General features: G+C 39.5%; 1 protein-coding gene across 2 annotated transcripts in view; it reads right to left on the reverse strand.

Moving 5' to 3' along the window:
• Positions 1 to 8,194: 8,194 nt before the first annotated feature.
• SLC44A5 (solute carrier family 44 member 5) overlaps positions 8,195 to 25,181 on the reverse strand; it is a 71,523-nt gene continuing 54,536 nt past the window's right edge. For both annotated transcript variants that reach the window (XM_069023722.1, XM_069023721.1), the window contains exons 13-22: positions 24,782 to 24,874; positions 23,751 to 23,838; positions 21,834 to 22,096; positions 20,773 to 20,867; positions 20,299 to 20,402; positions 18,979 to 19,052; positions 16,970 to 17,040; positions 15,816 to 15,904; positions 15,106 to 15,190; positions 8,195 to 13,159 (exon numbers count right to left, since the gene is read on the reverse strand). In XM_069023722.1, coding sequence (XP_068879823.1) covers positions 13,047 to 13,159; positions 15,106 to 15,190; positions 15,816 to 15,904; positions 16,970 to 17,040; positions 18,979 to 19,052; positions 20,299 to 20,402; positions 20,773 to 20,867; positions 21,834 to 22,096; positions 23,751 to 23,838; positions 24,782 to 24,874 — 1,075 coding nt within the window. In that variant the 3' untranslated portion in view covers positions 8,195 to 13,046. The remainder of the gene's footprint in view (positions 13,160 to 15,105; positions 15,191 to 15,815; positions 15,905 to 16,969; positions 17,041 to 18,978; positions 19,053 to 20,298; positions 20,403 to 20,772; positions 20,868 to 21,833; positions 22,097 to 23,750; positions 23,839 to 24,781; positions 24,875 to 25,181) is intronic.

Genomic DNA, 25,181 nt, shown 5'->3' on the forward strand with positions numbered 1-25,181 from the left:
AGGAGTCTGTTGATGCAACCTGACATGGTTTTACTGTAACCAGTGGTCCAGCACTAGTGACTCTTCCCTAGTCCTGGACAGATGCCAGCAAAAATGCAGAATGACAGCCTTTGTCTTCAACCTCCAGACAGGTCTCTTGCAAAAGGGTTCCTCTGTAGTTTATTTGGCTTTTTTAATATCTTTGTCTAAATGTACCTCATGTTATTTTTACCATGCTTGCTGTGTATGACAAACCTGCCCTGAATATTTTCCTTCAGGAATACCAAGGGTTTGTTCTCCTATACACCAAGGCTGCACAGTCACAAACAGCTCCAAAGGAGTTGACAGTTCTGACAACTCTACCTTCACCAGCTGTGGGACACTCACTGCTCTGACTGCTCTGCTGCTGCAGAACAGAGCAGCTTGGATAAAGCAGGTAGCTTGACATGTTCTCCTAAGCAATAATAAAGCTAAAAGGCAGATAATTTTTTACTGCATTGCTGTGCTGCAGCACTCAGGCCTTTTAGTGCTGGAAAATTATTATGGTAACCTAAAATATACCATGATTTTAGAATTCAATTTATAGAATACAAATCCTAGCATTTTCAGAGCTAAAAATGCAAGCTTCCCTGACTGAAGATGTTCTTTAGTATTGTTGTTCCATAGCTTATATCTTAGTGTATCTAAGAAGAAGAGCTTTCATCTTCTATACCGACAGGATAAAGTATAAGGCAAAAACGAGCCTGATCATGTTGCAGGATACAACAGGGAGTTCCACATTGTTCTGCTGTTTCTTAAATCAGTTAGAAATAACTGGTCTTGCCTTTCCTCTTCACTTGGATGTGCTTTTTTTCCTGTATCAATAGTTTACTAGTTCAGAGGGGAGCTCAAGAAGACATATATCTTCACTGTTTGAGAAAAGTATTGAATATACCTCCTAAAACTTTGCTTAGTTCAAAGCTTAAGGGCCTTGTCGCAAAACCACAGAAGTCCAAGATACCAGAGGAGGATTAACAAGAGGGAGTTAGCACTCTTTCTGACATCAGGCTTATAAAATCAGGACTTAATTTTTGGTGAAAGATGCTACAAAAATATCCATATCATTTCTAGGCACTTAACAAGTATGGTTCTGTGCGTAAGGCCATCATCCCGAAATGCAGCACCTGCTCATCCCCAAGGACACAGCAAGGATAACTCATATATGTTGGAAGTCCAGCCTGTTCATAAACTTCCAAATTTCTGTGAAGTAATAAAGGTGCTAGTCACAGAATCACAGAATAAGCTGAGTTGGAAAGGACCCTCAAGGATCATCGAGTCCAACACCCAGCCCTGCATGGCACCATCCCCAAGAGTCATATCATGTGCCCAAGAGTATTGTCCAAATGCTTCTTGAACTCTGTCAGGCTTGGTGCTGCGACCACTTCCCTGGGGAGTCCATTCCAGTGCCCAACCACCCTCTGGGAAGAACCTTTTTCTAATATCCAACCTAAACCTCCCCTAACACAACTTCAGGCCATTCCCTCAGGCCCTGTCCATGGGCACCAGAGAAAAGAGATCAGTGTCTGTCCCTCCTCTTCCCCTCACAAGGAAGTTGTAGATGCAATGAAGTCGCCCCTCAGTCTCCTCCAAGCTGAACAGGACAAGTGATCTCAGTGGCTCTTCATATGGCTTCCCCTCAAGGCCCTTCACCATCTTTGTTGCCCTTCTTTGGATGCTCTCTAAGAGCTTAATATCCTTCTCATATTGTGATGACCAAAACTGTACACAATACTCAAGGTGAGGCCGACCCGGTGCAGAGCAGAGCGGTACAATCCCTTCCCTTAACCGGCTGGCGATGCTGGGCCTGATGCACCCCAGGACATGGGTGGCCCCCCTGGCTGCCAGGGCACTGCTGACTCATACTTCAACTTTCTGTCAACCAGGATTCCCAGGACCCTTTCCACGGCACTGCTTTCCAGCATCTGGTTTCTGTACATCCAGGATGCCTACGTTCCATGTGCAGAATCTGGCACTTTCCCTTGTCAAACTTCATATGGTTGATGATTGCCCAGTTCTCTAATTTGTCAAGGTCTCTCCGCAGGGCCTCTCTGCCTTCGAGGGAGTCAAAAACCCCTCCCAGTTTTGAATCAGGTGCAAACTTGCTTAATATCCCTTCCAGTCCTGCATCCAGGTCATTAATGAAGATGTTGCGGAGCACAGGGCTGAGAATGGAGTGACCCCATGCACTGTATCCACCTTTGTGCCCAACCCATGAACCAACTGCTCAGCCATTGCATGACGTGTTTATCCAGCTGTATGCTGGACATCACCCTAGAACCAAAGACCCATTCTTTGTCTATCAAAACCATCATGGATTTGAGAGACAAATTATCTGGCAGCGACACTTTTTCCTAGTAACTTTAAGTCTGTGCAGTATACCCTCTATTTTCCAAACATGTTCCCCTGAAATGAAAAATATGACAGTGACTTTGGATGGAATGATGACTCCTTTCACACTGACTCACTGTCATCAAAGAAGTGACACGACAGAAGTCTTCTGAAGTCTAAAATCTTTCTTCTCACCAGGCTGCTGGTGCAATACCATACCTTCACACAGACTGTCAAGCCCTTTCTTCTTGTTAAAAAACACATAAAGCAACTTGATGAGGACATGAATAGACCTTCCATTAATATTAAAAATACTTTCAGCCTGAGAGAATTACTGCTTATTTCAGGAGTAGAATCAGGACTATGGGAAAAACAAGCTCAGCCTAGAACTATTACACACTAGTCTTAGACCAGTTCACCTAGGCTTTGCCAGTAAGTGCTCTGGTTTACCACTCTGAAAGGCTTGAGCCCAGCAAAGAAAGCAATAAAAACACAAATCTCTATAGAGAAACTTCTGAGTCAATTTTGATAAAATGGCTCAATAGAGAACAAACCAATAAGGAAATACTACTACTACAAGAGAAAAAAAAAAAAAATCACACAAATTCTAATTTAAACACCGAGCTATAAAGATGAACCTTTTCCTGATCCCTGATCTCTTATCTTGTATTAATGAAAATGTGCAGAAGGTTTTGGTAACTTCTGGAAGCCTGCTTTTGGAACATCCAATAAAACAAGGACAAAGATTTTGCATCTTCATATCATGCTACCTGCTCAAGCACAGCTACACTCCCGTGGTGATTGCTTTTATGTCAGTAAACAATGTTCTTATGTGGGAGCAATTATTCATGCAAATATTAAGATGACAAAACCTATACAGCATGTAAATATTCTCTTGGTACAAGGACATCCTCAGAGGGGACTGTACGAGGATGCATTAGAAAACAGGTACTGACCAAGGTAAAATCTATCTGGGTAAAAAAAAAATCAGAGCATATATCAGATGAGTCTATTATTTAGACAAATGCTTCAAAAACATATTAATGATATATATGTGTATGTGCATGTATGCGTGTATGCATGTGTGGGGGTTTTTTTTCTATCTTTATTTGGTTTGTGCTCTGAAGTGTACTCACTTCATATGTTACTTATAGCTGTGAATCCCTTCAGTTAAAAAAAAAAAGAATAATGAAATAAGCATTTACTCTTTTATTTGAAACAGCTGACCAACTGAAGTGTGATGTAAGACATTTGAGCTTCAGTATTTATTCCTTACCAGGATTAGCAGCACAGGTGGAGCAACCAAAGTCAAATGTTTGGCTCTGCATCCATCATTTGTCTCTGTGACAACACTTGTCCTTTCTCTTCTACTCCTGCTAATTTTTTTTTCCCCCACAAAAATAAGGGTACAGCAATTCAACAGTACTCTCGGGAAAACACCTCACAGCTTCTTTTCTGCCTGCGAATTGTGCATTCCTCTCTTTACACAGATCTCCCTGGACTTCTTCCCCATCCCTCTCAAAAAGAGCTTTTCCCTGTTGGGCACATCCATGAGAGCATCAGCTCTTTTTTGATCACTGCTGTCTTATGAGCTTGTTTGTTTATTTCGATGAGCACTTTTGGTTTGGATTTTTTTAAAAACTCTGCCATACTGCAACAGAAACCAATCCCCTTCCTGAATGATATAACAGCTGCCATCACAAACTGCACCATTATTATTTCCCAAGTTAATCTCATGGGAGAAAGATGTCTCCTGCTACAAGCCTCCCAAAAACAAAGGTTATTACCATAATAGGGGAACCTTAGGACAAGTGTATATATATATATATATATATATACACTTGTATGTGTGTATATATATATACATATATATATATACACACTTGTATGTGTATATATATATACACATATATATGTATATATACATATATGTATATATACATATACATATACATATACATATACATATATATGTATACATATATACATATACATATATATATACACACACACACAATATATATATACACACAATATATATATACTAGTATATATATACTAGTATATATATACACATACAACATATATATACTAGTATATAAAAAAGTTACACATTTTTTTATTTTAAAATTAGGCCATTGCATTTGTAGGATAGCTACTCCATTAAAAAACACAGGGAGGTGTTTGGGTTTTGTTTAATATAAGTTAGCAGGTCATCCAAGACAGTTAATCATAAAAATACCATTTAAATAGTATGTAAGCTGTAATATGCTGAATGCAGGCATCACTAGCAGCCACTTTTAAAAACTATTTTCAGAAATAATCAGCAGAAATACTAGCAATCCTATAATACGGATACCGGCATTTAGCCAAAATATGATTTTAAGATCAAAGAAGTGTGTATCTATGTTATGCATAGTTAAATGCATAAAAATGCTACTTTTCAATGTGCACTTTGATCTTCAGTGTCTCTGCAGGAATTTGTGCAGGAATTTGTACAGGTGATTGGGTAGTGGGCTGGGATGCTCAGACACACCCCACTGATACATTCAAAAAGAGTTGCCACTACCATACAAGAGCCACTAATATTAAACTCAAAAAGAGTTTAACAACAATTTTTTTTAAGCTCTGCTGACCCAGAACCACTACAGCTGACTGTTACACTATGATTTGTTAATCTGTTTTGGACCATTGTTAATGTTCTTAAAAAGCAACCAACTTGTGAGTATAAACGTACCAATATGACACTGTTCAAGTTGTCAGTATTTCTGTAAGCAAGTGGAACTTCATAAACTAAAACAAACAAAAAGTAAAATAAAAACTAAAAAACCCTTTTGACATTATCATTTGGAGCAAAATAGGTACAGACCCTTCTCCTGGGAGAACTCTGATTCTTCCCCAAACTCAGCCTCTTTCAGGCTCTAAAATTAAAACAGATTGCCTGCAGAGCCCAGCCAAACCAACAGAAATGAGAACCTGGGACTTAATGAAATGAAAGTTGACTCAAGACAGGAAATTGAGTTGGTCAGATGTGTTGAAAATGATGGCAACCAGAAACTACATTATGAAGCTCTGTATAAAACAATCCTTTCTTTCTCCAAGCCATCTGCAGATGTGTGGATTCGCAAAGAAGCATGCCAGGTTTTTGCAGAAAATGCACCAAAAGCAACATTCATCTGCAAAGTCAAACCACAAAGATGTGTACAGGTGGTACACATCAGACACTAGCTGAGATAAAAACAGAAATATTTTCATCCCATATTTATGACCAGGGTCTGTTTGACTGTAGTCAGTTAGGTTACCACTTCCTTCTTTAGCAGAAATTTCAGGCAGACCACACCACTGCTGCTCTGTTACTATGGCCTAGAGTAACTGCAGCACAATGGCAACTCATGGTGCCAGAGCAGAGGCAGCCTCTTTTCCCCTCTCCCTGAGCAGCCGGCACCAGTGCTGGAGAGGGCACCTCCATGAGCAAGGTGCTCAGAACATAGGTGCTTCCCAAAACAAACCTACCGACTGAAAATGAGTAGCCATGCTGCATTCCATCAAGTAGTGACATGGGTCACTGGTCTGTGTTCCAGGGCTGCTGGGCAGACGTGCACAGTATGACATTCCTCTCGGCTAACCAAAAAGAACAAACCGTGCCAAAGTAGGATCCCTAGAAAAGACTGGAGATCAGACTGCTGGTATATGAGAAAAAGCTCCAGGTAGGCTTTGAATTAATCTGGATGTGGATTAAAGTTTCTATGGCATGCAGCCAACATTAGATTTAAATGTAATGTGAATAGCAAGAAAACTATGTGAGATAAAAAACCCATCAGTCTGAAAACAAATTTTAAAAGAGGCAAGAAAGCAATTTTGTTAGTGAACCTGACATTTTCTCAAGGAAGACAATATAACTAATAGCTGCAGTCAGTTCCAACAGACTGCATGTGTTAACAGGAGATACTGATGTTAGTTTAAAAAATAAAAATATTCAGTTTTTAATCAAAATAACAACGTACATATGAGACACACAGTAAAGGTCCTCTGTGCTCTGGAATCCCCTTAAAATAAATTTTATGTTACAATTGTACCTTCCAGTGTCTATGTCTATGTTAGATTCTGCAAGGCTGCACATGATCACTTGAATTCAAACTGTTCTTTAACATACACAATGCTTTACTGTTATTGTTACTTTCTGGCATGGTCAAAATTGAGTTTTACAGCAATGCTTTACAGAAAAAAAAGCATGCAGGTTTTGTTTGCCAATTTTCCATCTGATTAAATGTTAAAAAGAAAAAAACCCACAGCAAATAAAAGGGAAACAAAAGTAAATCTGCTTTCATGGAGATTTACCATAGAACAGCAGTGTCTTTTTTCTCTTCCAAGAAACTGTAATTTACCTCTTCCTATGTGGCATGGTTTCAGTCAGCCTACCTGCTAACCTGGGCTCAGGGAACAACAATATTTCTCTGAAGATCGCTTTTGCTCGTTCACCTTTCATTGTTTAGTTTGGACTGAACTGGTCCACACCTAAACTTCCTAGGCTGTGTCATTCTCCTCTCCATATGCATTTGCTTTCACAGAATCACAGAATACTCTGAGCTGGGAGGGATCTTCAAGAATCCTCGAGTCCAGCTCTTAGGCAAAGAGCTCATACAGGGAGCAAACCCACAATTTTGTCTCAAGTTCCCTTTTCCAGCAGCTGCCTACCACCCCTTGTGGGACAGATCTAGGCTGAACAAGTACTGCTACTCACAGCCAGTGACTGGACAGCACAAACCAACCAGTCTCCCCACCAACACTGATATCATTTAACCCTTGCTAAAAAAAAGCATCTTATGGTATAAGCCTCATAAACATTTGTTTTCCCTTAAATTATATATGCTGCAACTATGTGTACAGAGATTGTGTATGCATCTTTTCACTATTCAGCCACAGAAACCCCAACACAGAGCCATACCAGCTTGCTTTGCAAATTCAAAAACTTGCTTTGCTAATTCAAGGTCTCATTGCAGGGAATGCTGAATGCCAGAAACAACTTCAGACAAGGCTCCCCACACATGGAATGACTTACAAGGCATACCTTAACCTCGAGTCCAAATTCTTCCTTTGTCCCGACTCCAAATAATTGCTCCACTGCTACCTCTGCTGAAATCCATCCCCATCCTGGGAAAGCTTTTGCACGGGGTTTGGTGGTGGCCTTTTTCCTTTCCTGTCCTCCAGAAAAATGTATGCGACAGGCCCCTGGCCAGATGGGGAATCATCTGCCACAGGTCATCTGCCTGTGATGCTCTGCTAATTCACGGTGTACAATAAAGGCTTCTTCACTTCTCACAAAGACAGGGGAAAATATGACTGTGAGCGTCCTAAACTCCAAAAAAGATTTCTATTGAGTTCCATGGTATCATTTCAGCCATACACCTAGCTTTATATAAGATCTCAATTCAGGTTCAGACAAAAAACAATATGGTTTATTATTACATGGTTCCAAAAATTTAAATTGAAATGAAAAAACGTAACAAACAATCCTCCATCCTTTATAAATAAACCCCAGAATACCCCTCCAACCAGGAGCAGTGGCAGCATCCCCTCCCCGCGCCTCCTCTGCTCTGCTCCTACGCGGCAAGCGGTCGCCCCGCCCGCCCTCAAGCGCCAAACTAAGCCTCGCACCCCGCGGCTCGCCAGCACCAAGGCTCGCCCTCCATCCCGCCAGCACCAAACCGCGCCCGCGTCGCCCCCAGCGCAGCCGGAGCCGCCCCCCGTCCCCACTCCGTTGCTGCCGGCGCTCGGCAGAGCCCCCTGATCCCGTCCCGCACAGCCCCGCGTTCAGCCCGGCGCGGTGCAGACGCACTCCGGCTTATATTGAAATCTTTATTAGAACAATCCCCAAGAACTGTAAAACGGTGAAGTAACAACAAAATTAAGCACTTCCGTTATCAAAGAAATTTAAACAATAGGTTTCTATTTCTGCATAGCAGAAGCAACAGGGTTTAGAGCTCAAATCATCGTGCTCGCGTTAATTCGGTTTTGGCAAAACAGTATAGTCTTAAGAATCATATTAATGAAACAGTAACCTACCTTTCATTTCTTAAACCTCAAAGAGCCATTTTTATGGTTTTAAAACTCATTATTTGGGACAAATGCATATGGACATTTTGTAGCATAGAATAACAGACAATTTTAATAGTAGCACTAGTACTACTTGAACATGAAGAAACACTTATTTTCTAATTGTTTACAGCGTAGTACAAATTACGTATTACCCCAAAAATCATTGCCTGTATCAAAAGTTTAAAAATTTAGAACAATTTATAAAATGCTTCCAGAATAGGAAATTATCAGTCTTGAAATGAAGAAGGAACTTTATGCTTATAAACACGCAAATAGATGCATTACAGTAATACATAACTGTTAGCTTAATTCCTTCTGTTTTAAGTAGCAAGAGCCCAGTTCTACTCACAGTCACATAGGTACAACACACATGATCATTGTAACAGAAAGCAGAATAGGCCCTACTCAGAAGTCCACTATAGCACAAATTAAAGCTATTTTTAAAATCTACTGTATAAAAATGGAACAGTCTTGCATTGTTTTCATTTATTTGCAACACTATTGTCATGTTTTCTCCCGGACCACACCATCAACTCTCATAATTTGACAACAGCAACAGGGAAATGATGGGTGCTGCATCACACAGTCCAAGCACACCTGATATCCTTACCACAGTTCATTTTTTGTTAGTTAATTTGAAATAAAGTGTTGGTTTTCCTCTCTAGCCTTTTCTGTTTTGCAGTCTACATGGTATAAATGAACTTCAAAATATAAGCCAGGTAAAGTAACAGCCAGTAAGGCACTTTGTCTTCAAGGACACAGCTGTCCAGGCTGAGCAACTGGTCAAAGGGAGACATTCTGTATTATTAAAAAACAGTCAGTTTATTCTTCATAATCACTTCTATGACAGCCCATTTGTGGAAGAACACTTACTGACTATTCTAGAATCAGCCTGACATTGCATCCACCAAAGTATTTTTCCCGTTCTACAGCAGAACATGCAATAGTAAAATATTTCATTAAATACTAACATTTAAAAGAATATTCAGCATCCTTGGATCACCCAAGAATCATCTGCTGAATACTGTTTGGAAAAAATAACCCTCAGCAGAAGAAACGATCCTATCTTCTTGTTTCTGTGTTTTGTTTCCATGGGGTTTTTTTGTTTGTTTTGTTTTTGTTTTTTTACAAAATGTGAAGGCTTGACATTAGAACTTTGGTATAAAACATGTAAATGAAAGACATCCAGTAATATGCTCTAGGGAGAGCATATTAATTAATCCAAACTGAACTAAACAAACGTGATTACATGGATGTGATAGCAGGTGTTTTCTACTGTCTTAGTTTCCACATTCTGCTTGTTTGTGATCCTGAGAATGTTTTTTTTCTACTCATGTAAAAGGGTCTTTCTTCCAAGCCACCTGCTCTTCCAAAGCTCCTCCCAGGGAGAAGGTGCCTGGCATGACCCTGACTCGCAACCCCGACCCTGGCATGGCCCTCGGCAGTTCGGGAGCCTGCTAGTTCTGGCTTCTCCCATCCCCTCCATCCAGCACTGCAAGCACAGAACCAGCGCCAGCTGGTGGCACTGTGGGCACTGTGTCATCAGCCCCGGGGGGCTCAGCAGCAAAGCACATAATGTATTTACCGTGTTCCACTCTCTAAAGTAAAAAATGGAATTCTGAATTTTATACTAAACCAAGCAACAAAGCAAATGTCCAAATCCATAAATGTCAATACTAGTACCTCCTCTGCGGCACACATCTGCAGACTCTGTCCCACAGGATTAATTAGGAACTGTTATAAGAAGATAGTCTTGAAATATCTTGGGTGAATCTTTCCCAAGTAAATACTTGCATTAATTTTGACTTAGTAATTATTAGCAAATTATTTTTAGAAAGCCAATTTTAATATTAAATAATTGCTATTTACTTACTGGATTTATTGATTACAAAAATCTACATGGTATTGCTTTGTATTTTCACAGTTCTCATAATTATATCATAAGAAAATGGCTTTTAAATTTTCTTCTCAGAAACGATGATCACTTACATTCTAAATACTTTCACAAAACAGGAAGAGGAGCAAATTTACACATATATATTTTTTAACCATATATAAATAATAATACAATTTTAAACTTTCACTTTTAGAAATTCCTTTAGTAAATGCATAGGCTTGTTACAAAAGTTTTCTAATCAAATAACTGTATACTATTTCTATTATGTTTTAATCCAAGTAAACTCTGTGGTTACATTCATATGATAAAAAAGCAAGCTCTATTCAGAAATTTGCTTTTTCAGTTGAGCTCCCAGTAAGACACTCAAGTCCAGTAGAAATATAGATTATGTAATGCAGTTTCTTTAGCTGAAAATTAATCAGTACTATAAAAAAAAAAAAAAAGCTTTAGAACATGGATTGTAATGAGACCAACAGCTTCTTTAATCACAAAATGGTTACACATAGCCCCAAAAGTTACTGACTTTAATCTTTTCTGAGAATTGAATCATGGGGGGCTGCGTATTCCATGCCATGCACGTAATGAGAAAGGAACGCTGCTGCTGCTGATGATGATAATGAGGATGATAATGAAAAACTTCATCCCTCAGGAGTCTTTTTCCCCGAAGGCAGGATTCCTTTCTGAAGGTCAAGTTTACTCTAGGGTATCTCAGGAGTGGTTACCAAAATCTAAAGGTGCCTATAATCAGTAGTTACATTTGAAACCATATACCTTTATTTTACATTATTTGAGTCCTAAACTGAACCCCTCATTTTTGCTTCAGGGAAAAGGGCTCCAGCGCCCACTGGACCACAGAGAAAGCTTACAAGGACACATTGCCACCTGTACCTCCGGTCACAGAATTTCAGTATCTTACCATGCCCACAACTGTAAGCGTGTGGATGGTGGTCACTTGCGCATAAACATGACCCCAGACCTATGGCATGAAGGACAGTGTTACTGCCTTTGCAGTGATCACAGTCATCACAAACCAGAGCTGTAAGTTGGGGAGCAAAATCCCATTGGGATGTGGATGGTCAGTAAATTTTCCCCAGAAACTTGCCTTCAAATCATCTGGAAAAGAATTTGCATTTCTTTTTGTGACACCAATGGACTCCTAGAGTTAGAAAAGTATTTCCAGGTGCTGAACTCCTGTCACAGAACTGGCAAATGTATGGCACATGCCATTCCTGGAAAGGGGACAGTACTGGAGTAACTTCTTCAGTACACTGCAATCCATGAAAACTAGGGGCAGGCCTCAGTATGGCTGGGTCCTTGGCTCCAACAGGAGACTAATAAATTAAAATCTTTTTAGCTCAGTCTTGGCAGTAACAGACGTGAGAAACTCTCCAGTGTAAAGACCTTTTCCATCAGCAGAGCTGTTACTTAACCACAGTGACAGTTCCACTACTGGGAGGGTCATAAACCACATCTAATGCTAATGTGCTTTCTACCAACAGGTGTTTTAATGACTTTGTACTAATGACTGGGCAAACTTAACAATCAAAAAGCAAACAAAATCTTTCAGAGCATCTCTCAGTAGTTGAAGAATTCATCCTGTATAATGAGATGACTTGAGTTCAATGTCCTAGTACCTTACTGTGTGAGCCACTGGGAGCATGGAGACGTGCAGGAAGCACAGCCCTGGCCCTCTGCACCTGCACAGTCATTCCAAGGGCTTGGCAAGAGCCCTTCTAAGCTAGGCAAAGGCAATGGAACTCCTTGTGCACACACACAGAGCAAAGACTTTCTTTCAATGAAAAAAAAGACTGCATTTAGTTTTCCTTTCAGTGAAGCTCAACTTCCTTGTAAAAGAACACAATCAGAGATTTGTCAGAGATAGGGAGATATTAACACGTGCATCTCTCTTAGACATCAGCTAAAAATTATACATTCACCATCTTGTACCAGATGAAACCTCATTTGTGTGAACCACAAATCACTTCAACTGCAGTGGGACCTTCTCTCAGTTGTATCATCTTTTAAGCACAACTCCCAGAAAACTTCACTTTAAGCAGTATCAACTAAAGTCTTTTCTGACTACCTTCTTTGGGACCGGCAGGCTACCATTATGTCTTAAAAGATGCAGTTGCAGATGTGATTAAAATATCACTACATTTTTCAGTGTAGGGAATCATTAATGCATGTATAATCACAGTTTAAATAGCTGTGAAGCAGCTTGTACAAAAAAATACAATCGTAGCACCATATTTACAAATTTAGTACCATCTCCTCATTAGAGTCTCAAACTATTTTTTTTTATGGCTAAGTAGGTTATACGTTAGTGCTTTCAAAAAATTGCCTGAATTTCTTTTACAAATATACACTTATAAGAAGAAACATTATCAAAACTGCTGTCATCTAAGGCAGCAAGTTGTATTACAAAAGTTATTAAAACATTATATACTTATAAAAGTTTCAAATTTACATTTTCCTTTTCATAGGCACTCTATAAACTAAAATGTGGCCTTGTTTTCACAGCTGTTAGTTTAAGCATTTAAACTAGTTAAATGTTACCAGTGTTGCTCTTTTTTTTTTTTTTTAAATAAGCAAAAGGAAAAAAGAATCACCCATTAACCAGAAGCATCATTTACAGTTTTTACTTTTGCCTACTGTATACACGTTTTGCTTAAAAGTGACACTTTTTGATGTTGAGGTTTAGCGTTTGTTATCCCATTGCCTTCTTAGGGCTTAGTTTCTTCTTCCCTAGAATTCGGTGGAGACTAGCTGACATGAAGTAGGGTTTTGCTGTAGATCCATCATTTCTTTCTAGGTCTTCACCTGAATTTACACAGCAAAGCAGTCAAAAAAGGAAAACAGCAATACAACCACAACCACACACATGGAGACACAAACAGAATTGAACAAAGGAGAGAGCAAAAGACCCAACATTAAAAAAAACTCAAGGTAATTTAGCTGTATTATTAAGTTGATGAAGGACATTATAAAATTTCTCAAATTTTCTCAAACCACAAGAGGGTTTACATGATGCAGAGACACAAACATCTTGCCATTTTTAAATGATAGCAATATATCCTTTTTATTCTCCAGATCTTTAGTTTGGCAGCATAGGTGGAAATTTTCAGAAACTCTCATTCCTCCACTGAACCCTGGCATTTTGGAAACCTCTTACTAGAAAATGTGTCACAAAGACAGCCATGGATTTAAGCACTTTCTAAAACTGGACCACTTTTCACTGCCTAAGATAAAGTTCATTTGAAAACCTGTTGCCATGAATGAATAATATTCTCTCTGATATATTGTTCATTACTGAATGGAAGCATGGGAAGCAGAACAGAATATGAATTTAAAACAAGGCAGACATTACTTTTTTTCCTACAGAAGGTCATGACTAAATCACTAGTCAGGGTTCAGCCCAGTTGGTGCCATGCAGCAGTGACAGACCAGTGAACAATTACACACCAATAGGCAATCGGGAGGGGGTGTCAGTGAAGCACAGTCACTGCAATTGCAACCCTGCAGACAGCTGGATCTGCAGAGCCAAAACGAGAATATGAGTTGTAAGGAGTGGCCAAAGAAATTAGAGAAGGCAAATCTTAGTGTATCTCTGTGGCAATATATACTATGTGTCTTTGGAATAAACTAAGAAGAAAATCTCTTCATTTTTGAGTGCACCAACAAACTCGCTACAGTCCATTTCATTCTAAATAACAAAATAAAAAAATAAGTAACAGTATTTATTTATTTGTGGTTTAGCTTATTTCTTTGAGTGTTATTAGTGCTATCTGTCTATGTTCATGTTTGCTTAGAACCAAAGTCCACAGCATGAGAAAAATAGGATGTAGCTCTCAACTAGATACCAACTTTGAGTTTTCTAACTGATCTTGTTCCTCTGATTCTTTGGCAACATCATTTTTCCAGAATCCCTGCTTACCTTAGTTTCTAGGGAAGCGAGGTTAAAGTGAGTGCTTAAAGAATCAGTATTACCATGTTTACCTTACTTCAGCAATCCATAGTGTATATATATGAAAGATCAAGCCTATGACTACTTCCCTTAGTATTATCAAATCATTTGCCAATTGCAAGAACAATCACTACCATGTAACTAACTTCTACTTGGACCTACCAGAATGACTTTCACTATAGAAAAATACAGCACATGGAAGGTACTACATGCTAAGGACACCTGCTTCTTATAAACATATCGTAATTCAAGACCAACAAATTTCTTTTTTGATTTTAATGTTCTCTGATTGGACAGTCTGAACAGTAGTCCCTTTGATAGGGCCCCCGATTGTTTGCCATTGTGACTCCAAGAGACAGATAGTTTCAAGTGGTATTTTACAGAATCTTCGAGGTAATGCAACATAATACTTTGTTCAGGGTTATTAAACTGAAAACAAAGTGCCACTTATATACCAAAAAATGTATTTGTTATTATCAAGATGCTTAAGGAAATCAATACTGTACAGGGCTCTTCACAAACCACCCAGAAGTAAACTTAATGAAATTTAAAGAACATGTGAAAAACAAAAGCTAGCTATCTCCATGAACCTTAAAGCTACCTTACACTTCTCAAAGTAATTAAATTTGAATACTAAAGCATGGAAGACCCTATCACAGAGCCAATATGAAAAGAAGAAGTTGTTAATTTTTCATACAGTCTGCTAGTATGACACCAGACATCTGTAAGGAATGGATAAGGTGATTTTCTACTCCTCTTTCCATGATTTGCAGGTATTACTGAAAGAAAGCGTAGTACTTACAAAAGCAGAGGAAAAGCGTGTCGACACACATTGCATAGACGCTGAAGAACCCGTGTGCAACTAGGTAGGAGCCAATGATGACTGTCTACAAAAAACAAACCACAACAAACCCCCAAATTTTTTTCGGCACCAGTGTGGTAGTATTAACACAACTCAGAAGCCTAGTCTGCTAAGCAAATTTAGAAGAATTTAATGTCAGCTCAGTATTTCTACCAAAGGTTACTACTGCTGTGGACAGGGATCACAGGTTCAAGACACTGCATTCTAACATGTAGTAGCTGCTAGTCTTCCAGCAGGAAATAGCTCCAAACTGCAACTATTTCAACCTCTGAGGAGAATATATGCCAAGAATTCTGAACTCCTTCAAGAACCACTCGGCCTGGAGATGTTCTGAAGTTTAAGGGGTTTCTACAAAAGGAGGAAGAGATGCATTGCAAGTCTCTTCCATTAGAAGCCATACTGTCATCAGTGTCTTGGTGTCTGGGAAGTCTGAGATGTGAAACCTAATTTTTCTGAAGATTCAGAGTCACTGCAGTGCGACTTTTGCCTGAAGGATCCCAAGGACTGGAGTGCAGCTGATCAGTCCTCACTTGAGTGGATACTATGCCACTGGGAAGCTGACCAAAGAAGCTGTTACCAGACCATGTCCTGAGTTTTCTGAGCACCCTCGAACTGCCCCAAGTATTCAGGAGATTAGATGGTTGCCTTACCAACAATGGTACCCAGTAGTAATTTAACATTGGTACTTCCTGTGCAAAGACTGGTATTCTCTGTGTGAAGAAAAAGAACGCAAGAACACCTGCAAGAAGCACAGGCAATTAGTGATTCCCATGCTAGCTCTGGTTTCCCAGGATCCAAAGAACAGGTAAGACAGACAACAAGATCCAAGGCTAGCTTCAATAAAAGTTTGTAAACAATACATTCTTCAATACTAATTATCTATCAGAACAGATATGTAAATTAATAAATTACCATAAAGATATTCATGGGCCCAAAAAGACTTTAATGAGTTGTTTTGTTTCACCATTCTACTGAATTTAACAGCAAAATTAATAAATAATGTAATTCTACAGTGATGACAAAATATTTTAGATCAGCTCTTGGTACTAGTTTTACCTTTGATTAAAATACAATGAATTAGTTAACTTTGAAAGTATACAGAATGCAAAATATAGTAATTTGAAAAATAGTTTTTTGAAACTGCTGCCATTTGGAAAAACTGCAACAGAACACTGCCAACTTGAATTTCTGGAAGTGCTTTAATTTAAAAAAAAGAAGAACACTTTTCTGTCACAGAAAACCATGAATAATCTACTTAATATTTACTGATAACTAAGAAAACCCTATAAGGATGCTAGAAATATTCTATTTCTTTTACTACAGCTTATAGCTATAATGGGCTTGAATACAGCAGAGCTTCAGGACCATTCTGGCAGACCTGTACCACCACATCTTGTAGGCAGTTGTCTGTTACCAGGTGAATCTCATTTGCAATTTTGTTCAGTTCTTCTGAAAGGAGAACTGACTGTGGCTGACTTATTGGATGTGAATTTGGTTTGATTCAACTATAATGCTGTGGCCACAGAAGTCCTTGCAACAGCCACACATGCAAGAGCTGTAAAAGCAATTATGGAAAAGATACTGTCAAGGCAAACCAGGTGCTGGGCAGGGGGGGAAGTGGGGAAAAAAAAAGAAAAAAGGTTTTAGTTCAATCTAGCACCAGAAACACAGGAACAGAATTCCAAATAGTTAGCCCAATGAGAACCTCCAGCTGCTAACTAAGCATATATTAATATGGCAGGCATGCTTTTGTATACCAGAATATAGAACATACAATTCAGAAAAAAAAAATCTACTAGCTTACCTACACCACCAGCAACAAGGATTTTCCCCAGGAATAGAAGAAAGTCTGTAACTTTGTCCAGAACTGCAACCCTGTTTATCAAAGGACAAATGATACATAATCATCACAAAACAGACATTTGTATTCTTTCTCCTTAAATCTATGGATCATTGCAAAACATGACCAGAAGCTGTCTTCTGCTGGTTTTACAGGCTGACAACACTGCACCACAGACAGGCAGTGCTGAGATGGGTGCTGCTACAGCGTAATCTCAGGAGGCTAAAAAGCACTGAGCCTTTGTTGAGTAAGGCCTTAATGTAGCAATGCTGCTACAAGACTGACGTGAAGACTGTTTGTTGCTCAAGCTGGTTTAAAAAAAAAAAAATCAACCAATCCAAAACTTCAAAATATTTTTATTTCAGCCTTTCTTCTAGGGGCACAGATAAGCCAGGCCAGAACAGGTGAAGTACACATCAAAACAAAAAGCAGTATTTATGTAGATTGCTGGTAGGCCTCCTTTTCACTTGGTCCTATCCAGACACCTTTCATGACCCCATAACATGCCAAATCTACTATTTTAAGATATCATGGTACAACACTGAAGGCAGAAGACGTCAAAGCAGGAAGATAATCACAGATGAAAGAAAGCAGACAGAAAAGCTGACAACAAATCTGCAGCTTTCATTGAAAGCACAGCAGGGAGTTCCTGCTGAATGTCCTCCAGACTGCCTAATCAGAAACTGCAGGTAAATAATGGGATGAAAAATGAACTTTGTATCATCAACCTCTTGACAGAACTGAAGGCCACATTACCATTATGGATATGGTACTATACAGTACTGACTGCTGCAAAAAATAAACGTTAAGAACTACTAAAGAGACAAATCATCATTAACCTGTCAGAATTCAGATTCAGCAAAATACACCAGATAAAAACATCTTTATTTGAAACAACAGAATTATATGCCTAGCTTTTAACTATTGTTCTTACTGATTAAGAGCAAAATCATAAAGGCAGAGAGGTGATATTCTGTAATGAAATAAAGGCAGCTTCTCTTTTCTATTGCACAGGCATTACACAGTAGGGACATCACCGTCCTGATATTAGTGCAGGGTAACAAAGTGACGGTATTCCATTCTCCCATCTCCAATTCTTTCCTCTTCTTTCTTAAGCATCATTTCTATTTTCCTCTTTCATCCTTCCCCTCAATTTCTCTTCTCCTCCCAGTCCTTCACTTAATGATTTCAACCACCTAACCAGTTTTACTGTGTCTCTTGCTTGGTAATTAGATTTTACGTCATAGGTTGGACTAGATGATCTTAAAGGTCTTTTCCAACCTAGTTAATTCTGTGATTCTCTGTGCTATTGCATCAATATGGCCTGCTCCTAAGTTATTCTCCCATTAGTTTTTGGTCTTACAGTAGCAAAGGAGGAGCCAGGAGCAATGAAGGAAAGTACTGATGAGAACTGGGAGTTTGGCAGCACACTTGGTAGTGGAGAAAAGGGCGAGGAAATTTCCAAGCATCAGAGGTGATCTGGGTATGTTAAAGACAATCTTTTTGAAGGGAAAGTATTCTGTCTTCTTTACTTCCACTCTCCAACATCTCCTAAGATTTCTGAATGAATCTGAAAAATTAGGTTTTTCTACTTTCCTTTTCTCAGACCAAGTGGACCAAAGCTCAAAAAACAAACATATGGCAGATGATGAGCACCCCACTCCCATGTATCCACAGATCTCCTCTCAGAGACTCCACTTGTTTCTTGGAGGCATTATTACAATGTACTTAGGTATTACTTGGGAATTTAAAGGAGCAATCACAACAAAACCATGAGATTACATCAACTCTGCCTAGGTTACTGTACTGGCCAGCCTGCTGTTACACACTGAGTGTAAGAAGTGAGGGCTATGTCTGAGGACACAAGTAGCAATCAATATTTGGAAGAGATATGGGAGAGGAAAGAAGTGTGCCCACAGAGTGCAATAGCAGGAACTCCCGACATTTCCAAGGACTGGGAGATAGTCCCTTACCTCACCACATTCCGCATGAGCAAAAAGAATGCTTCCTTTGCTGAGGTGCAGAAGTTTTTACCATATATGGCAATCTGCAAAGTAATAGTAGCTGTTAAGCATTTTAAATAATTAGGATACCTCCTCATATGCCAGGATCTTACTGCATGCGACGCAGAGTTCTCCCTAATATGTGGCCTTGAAACTCAGATGAACATAAAACACTTTCCTCTGTCACCTGCTACTTATCAATGCTTCCCATCAGGCTGGGACAGAATATTATCCATCTTTCCCCTTCAAATCACCTGGAGATGAGCATGCTACCCCTTGTGATCTCACAGGTAGTAGACTCAGTACTTAGTCTGCCAAGCAGAGAAAAAAAGGTACTTCTTGAGGGATTCTTCTACCTTTGCTAGTTACTTACACTAGATTTATACTGAGTGGAAAAGAATAGGCACTTGTAGAACTGAAGTGAGCTGACCCCTGTAGCTATCTCCTTAGACCTGATGCTGCTTTCACCGAAGAAGAAATCGGCCTAAAGTAAAGCAGCTAAAGTTATTCAGGAACAAAACCATTTCTTCCTGGAATAGTGTCCACCAGGGTAAGATACACTAGAACAGCTGTCAGCTCAGACAGTTTATAGACTGTAAAGAAGATTGTAAAAATCCCCACTTCCTCTTCAAGATGCCAATAATTTGAAACATCAATTGCATCTACACAGGTTGTAATGGACCCATTACAGCCACCTCCTTTGAGACAAGAAGTCTGTGACCATACCATTCAATCACTGAAATTGCTTCAAGCCAAAACATCCAAGGCTGAAATCTGTGTATGTAATTTATATTAAGATTTCAAACTTCTCTTATCTGGAAGCTAAGAAGGCTTATTTGAGAGAAGTACCACTGCTGCTGCTAGTAGAATTTGTGCTTTTAACTTCCAGGTGGAAATACAATTATCACATGCCTTCTGACCTCCTTATTCAAATATCAACTCCAAACAGAAGTATCATCAACATGCAATAATGAAATAAGCTAATATTCCTGTTGAAATCAGGATGTCAGTTATTGAATTACAGGGGGAGTTAACCAGTTATGCCATCCCTTCCCACTTATTTTGGGGGTGAGGGCGATGGACAAAGACAGGAATAAAAAGAGGCTGAAATTAGAAGGGAAAAAAATTTTTACTTTTTCATGGTAGAACCACATGCATGTACTGAAAACTCCCACAAATCCCATTATTTATTCAGCAGATTCAAGTACTGCTGGCTTCTGATCAACTAGTAGTGTCTAGGATATTTTAGTGTCCTAGATAGGGGAGACCACATGCAGACATGGCACATACCATGATGTAGGCATTTCTGTTTATAAATTTTAAGAATTTTTCCAAACACCAGAAACAGCACTTGAGGCAGCAGAGCAGAAATCTAGTGAAGGAGTTCTGAGTACCTGAAAAGAGTAGGAGAGAGTACATCATACGTAGAACTCATGCACAGTCTTCACAATGTAGAAAGGTATTCAGAGGAAGATCTTAAATTGTGACATTATTTCTTTATTTCTAGGTATGGACTCTCTCAACTAAATTTAGCTCACTAGCTTTCAATTAGATCAGACTCTATCCCATCTGAACTTTGCATTAAGTTCCCAAGAACATAGACTCAGTTTGAGTGAATCAACACAAATTTACTGGCTTCAAAAGAAACTACAATGGATAATATGGAATTAATCTCTTTTCATTGCTAAAAAACAGCTTGGGAAAGTAAGAAAATAATTTAGCAAGGAAAGTCTTAACAACTCAGAGCAGATTCATAAATCTCACCTTTCAGTTTGTGATCCAGGTACTCCAGTATTACTCTAATAAGCTGGACAATTGCAAGAATTAAGGCTCCAAATGCCAGTGAACCTGTATGGTATCTAAAACCAAAATATTTGATTGTTATGTCACACGTACGCATATGTACACGGATATATGTATGCACATATGTATGTATATACAAATAAAACCAGAAGTGGAGGAAGGTCCATTAGTGGGAATTACATAAAACTAATAGACCTTCATCCTGATCCACCACAGAGGAACAGGATGAAGCCATTGGTGCTGTTGGTGTTTGTGAGTGCTGTGTCTGTCTCAGTATACATGTGTTGTATACATGTATTTAGTGTGTGTGTCTGCTGGAGTACTTGCTCAGCGTTACAACCGGCTGGACATAGAGGCAGGGAGCTGCAGCAGCTTTGGTGCTGTAGGGCTACAGGATTCAGCCTTCCCCTAATAACTACATCTTCCCGATTGTGCTGGTTTTGGATGGACTAGAGTTAGTTTTTTTCATAGTAGCTTGTGCTATGTTTTGGATTTTTGACCAGGACAGTGATGATAACACACCCATGTTTTAGCCACTGTTGAGTGGCACTTGTACAGGACCAAGGGCTGCTCTGCTCCTCACCCTGCCCCACTGGTGAGCAGGTTGGGGGTGCATGAGGAGCTGGGAGGGGACATGGCCAGGATAGCTGACCCCAAATGACCCCAGGGATACCTCACACCATAGCGTGTGGTGCTCAGCAGGACCAGCTGGTGGAAGGAGGGGTAAAAGGAGAGCATTTGGAGTTGCGGAGTTTGTCTTCTCAAGTCACTGCTATACATGAAGAAGCCCTACTGTACTGGGGATAGTTGAACACATGCCTGCCTGTGGGAAATGGGGAATTAATTCCTTGCTTTGTTTTTCTTGTGCATGCAGCTTTCTTTTACCTATTAAACTGTCTTCATCTCAGCCCACGTGTCAGCCAAGATTAAACCATAATGCTGACTAATCGTTTTCATCTGATATTCTAAGACTGGCTTCCCTACATACATGACAAGGCTCATATCCAGCTCCCCAGTCTTACCGTATCGCTCGTCCAAATGAAGAGAAAAGTGGCCACAGTGGAATGTCAGCTGGTTTTCGATAGGCCCAGTAATAAGAGGCAAAGGCACCAGCAAGGGTACACTGACCCAGTGCAATTGCAAAGTTCACCAGCCAGAGAAAGACAAAGGCATTGGCTAACTGGAAGATGAAGATGTACTTATGGTACAGGCTTTCTCCTCCATAAAAAGCAAAAGTACACTGAGCACCTGGGCAGAATTTAGTCACATTGGTTGTGTTAAAAGTCTAAATAGAAAGAAAAATAAACAACATAATCATAAGCAATGAATTCTATGTACACAGCCTCTGAAGTTTAGCAGGTTAATAGAAATAACATAACTCTGCTTGATGTTTCATTAGCTCATTCAAAACTGCAACACTATGTAACCTGTTTACATATTTAAGGATTCATATCAGACTTATGCAGTCATGCAAAGACTTAACTTTAAACTAGGTGTCGGCAAAGGGGGCTGTTCACCACATACCTGAAACTTGAATAAATGGAATTTGAATTTCAGGAATCTACTTTTAAGACATATAAATGCTTTGTTAGAGAAAATCTGCTCAACTAAATATATATATATATATATATATTTATTTGAAAACTAGAGGCCAAATCAGATGTTCAGGTAAATCACTACAGCTGAAATGAAAAACTGAGCTATACAATTTAATACAGACTGTGGATGTGGACACAACTTAGCTTATGTATCTCAGACTATTAAAAAAAGGATTAATCTTTACATTGAATTACTGTTCCCTATTTCTAGTGTTAATTTCATGTATTTGGTTTGGACATGAAATGAAACCAGATCAATTCTAATTCCTTTCTTTTATAGTGTTTAAACATCACCACTGCAGTACAATGGAATTTCCTGGGCATCAGTTTCTGCTCATTGCCTCTTGTCCCACAAAGCAGTCTGGTCCATGCTCTGCCCCTTCCCTGCAGATGCTGACAGACAGGGATGAGGGCTGCTCTCAGATGTGTCTCCTCTTAAGGCTGAACAGCCCCAAGCTCCCTCAGCCTTTCCTGGTCAGGGAGATGCTCCAGTCTCCCATCATATCTCCACAGCCTCCGCTGAACCCGCTCCAGGAGCTCCATGTCCCTCTTGTCCTGAGGAGCCCAGACCTGGACACAGCACTCCAGAAGTGCCTCACAGGACTGAGCAGAGGGGCAGGATCACCTCCCTGACCTGCTGGAAATACTCTTCCTGAAGCACCTCTTGGCCCTCAGCACAAACTGCTAGCTCAGGGACAGCTTGTTGTCTACCAGGATCCCCAGGTCCTTTTCCCCAGACCTGCCCTCCAGCAGGTCACCTGCAGCCTGTGCTGGTGCATGGGGTTATTTTTCCCCTGGTGCATAACGTTTGATAAATATTTCTAGTTTTTAAAGAATCCTTCAATTCAAACCCACAGCTGAGTAAAAACATTTGACCAAAGGCAAAATTTTAAAAAAAACCCCACAAAACTAAAAAAAAAAAATTTTTTTTGGAGCTTCATAAAGGTAATTACTGTGCCAGAAGAAGCTAAGCTTCTGCTTCAAATCATGACTAGTCCTGAGCAAGTCTGAGGTGCAGCTTTCAAAGTTTATCACTGTCTTTAGAATACCAAAAACAGATTCCTCACAAATTCAAGAACACCTTTCCAATAAAATTGTATTTCTGTCTCTTCCTTTCTCATCCTGTAAATTAGTTAACATTTACAGAACAGTTTAGCAGAAAAACTAGTTTATGTCTGTAAAACAAAGGAGTGTTACCTGATCACTAGGTAATATTTTCAGATTTAACACAGGGACTCATTATGTAAAATACGCACATTTTTTACTAGCATAGCATTTAACAGTGATTAAGAAATGCAATTTGTATAGCTCTCACTATAGGTAAATATTTGTGACACTTACCTCCGGGTCACAAGTCAGGTTTGCATACTTGCACAGTGTTTGATTAGCCATTACTTTATACACAGGTTCTCCTGATGTGGCCAGAAAACTGAATGAAATATTTTAAGGAGGAATCACAAAACTGTGGTTTTTGAGCAACTTAGGATTCTGCAGTGGGTAACTCTGCAGAACTCAACTCTAAAGAACTTCAACTCTAAAGAAATTGTGTAGATAACAGAAAAACTGCTCTTGCTCTGCAGAGATGTTATCTGAAGGGTTGACAGACAAGACTGAGAACTCTCATTACTTAGAGAACTAAGGCAAACTCATACCTGGAGCTGGAAGGGGCAGGGGGCATAATCTTGAAAACTGTCCCCATTTCTCCTCCACATCTATCTTTGACAAGGCAGACTATGCAGTAGTTCTTGTATTTTAGCAGAGATAGATACAGAGCGTAAGGATGAATTAACACTGTCCTGAACAGCAACAACTGATTCTCTTTGCATATGAAATAACAACTGGTTTTCAAATAGCAGTTTTCCCTTTCTTAAATCCTTACCAAATCCTTGCTGTTCAGGAGCAAACAGTGGTTGCTGTTAGGCAATTCAGAGAAGATAGTGCACTGTATATTCTCTCACTCCTTTTTCATGTTTCTGAACAAAACACACACAGAACCCACTTCACCTCCAGTTAACTAAGAAACCATTAACATCAGGCCTATAGAGCACACAGCACATTAAAGACCATATTCACTTTTTGCTGAGGGCCCTTTTCATCCCCCAGAGTCAACCTCATGCAGTACATGAGGCCTTGTATGATCCCCATGCCTTGGCCTGAATTTTAGTCCAGGTCTTTCTAATTTGAATAAAAGCACTGTCCGATTTGTACATCACATGTAGATGTGCAGCGTGGAAGACTGCATCAGAAGAGTAAATGCTAAGTGACCAAACAGCCCTCTCAATATTGGTTTAATTAATGTGAAATAGTAGAAAATCATCTAGTCTTGCAAACCAGAAGACTTGCTCCAGATAGGTACACAGACAGAAGGATACACAGCTGTCACAGCCCAGTAGGAAATACAAATTGCAATGAGTAAGAAGGTGACGATTGGGTAGAACAGTGTAGACATTATATAGCCAATTGCCCTATAAAAGAAACAAAACATATCAATAAGCCACAACAATTTCAGAAACAAACATTTTATCAGCCCTCTTCTAGCAATTTTACTTTGAGATCCTTGTTGACAGTCATAGCATAAGCTAGTGCTGAGATCTCAGAATACTGCAGGATTTTTTTTCTTATGTCTTCAAACCTTCACTTTGCCATTTCTACCACTTCCCTTCTATCAATGGTACTACAGTGGACTTTATCAATTTGCCATGTTCCAGCCTCTCTTCTACTTTCTCCTTCTTCATGACTGCTTCAGAGACCCATCTCTTTCCAGGTTATTAA

The sequence above is a fragment of the Aphelocoma coerulescens genome, chromosome 8, assembly GCF_041296385.1.
Source record: "Aphelocoma coerulescens isolate FSJ_1873_10779 chromosome 8, UR_Acoe_1.0, whole genome shotgun sequence".
Lineage (NCBI taxonomy): Eukaryota > Metazoa > Chordata > Aves > Passeriformes > Corvidae > Aphelocoma > Aphelocoma coerulescens.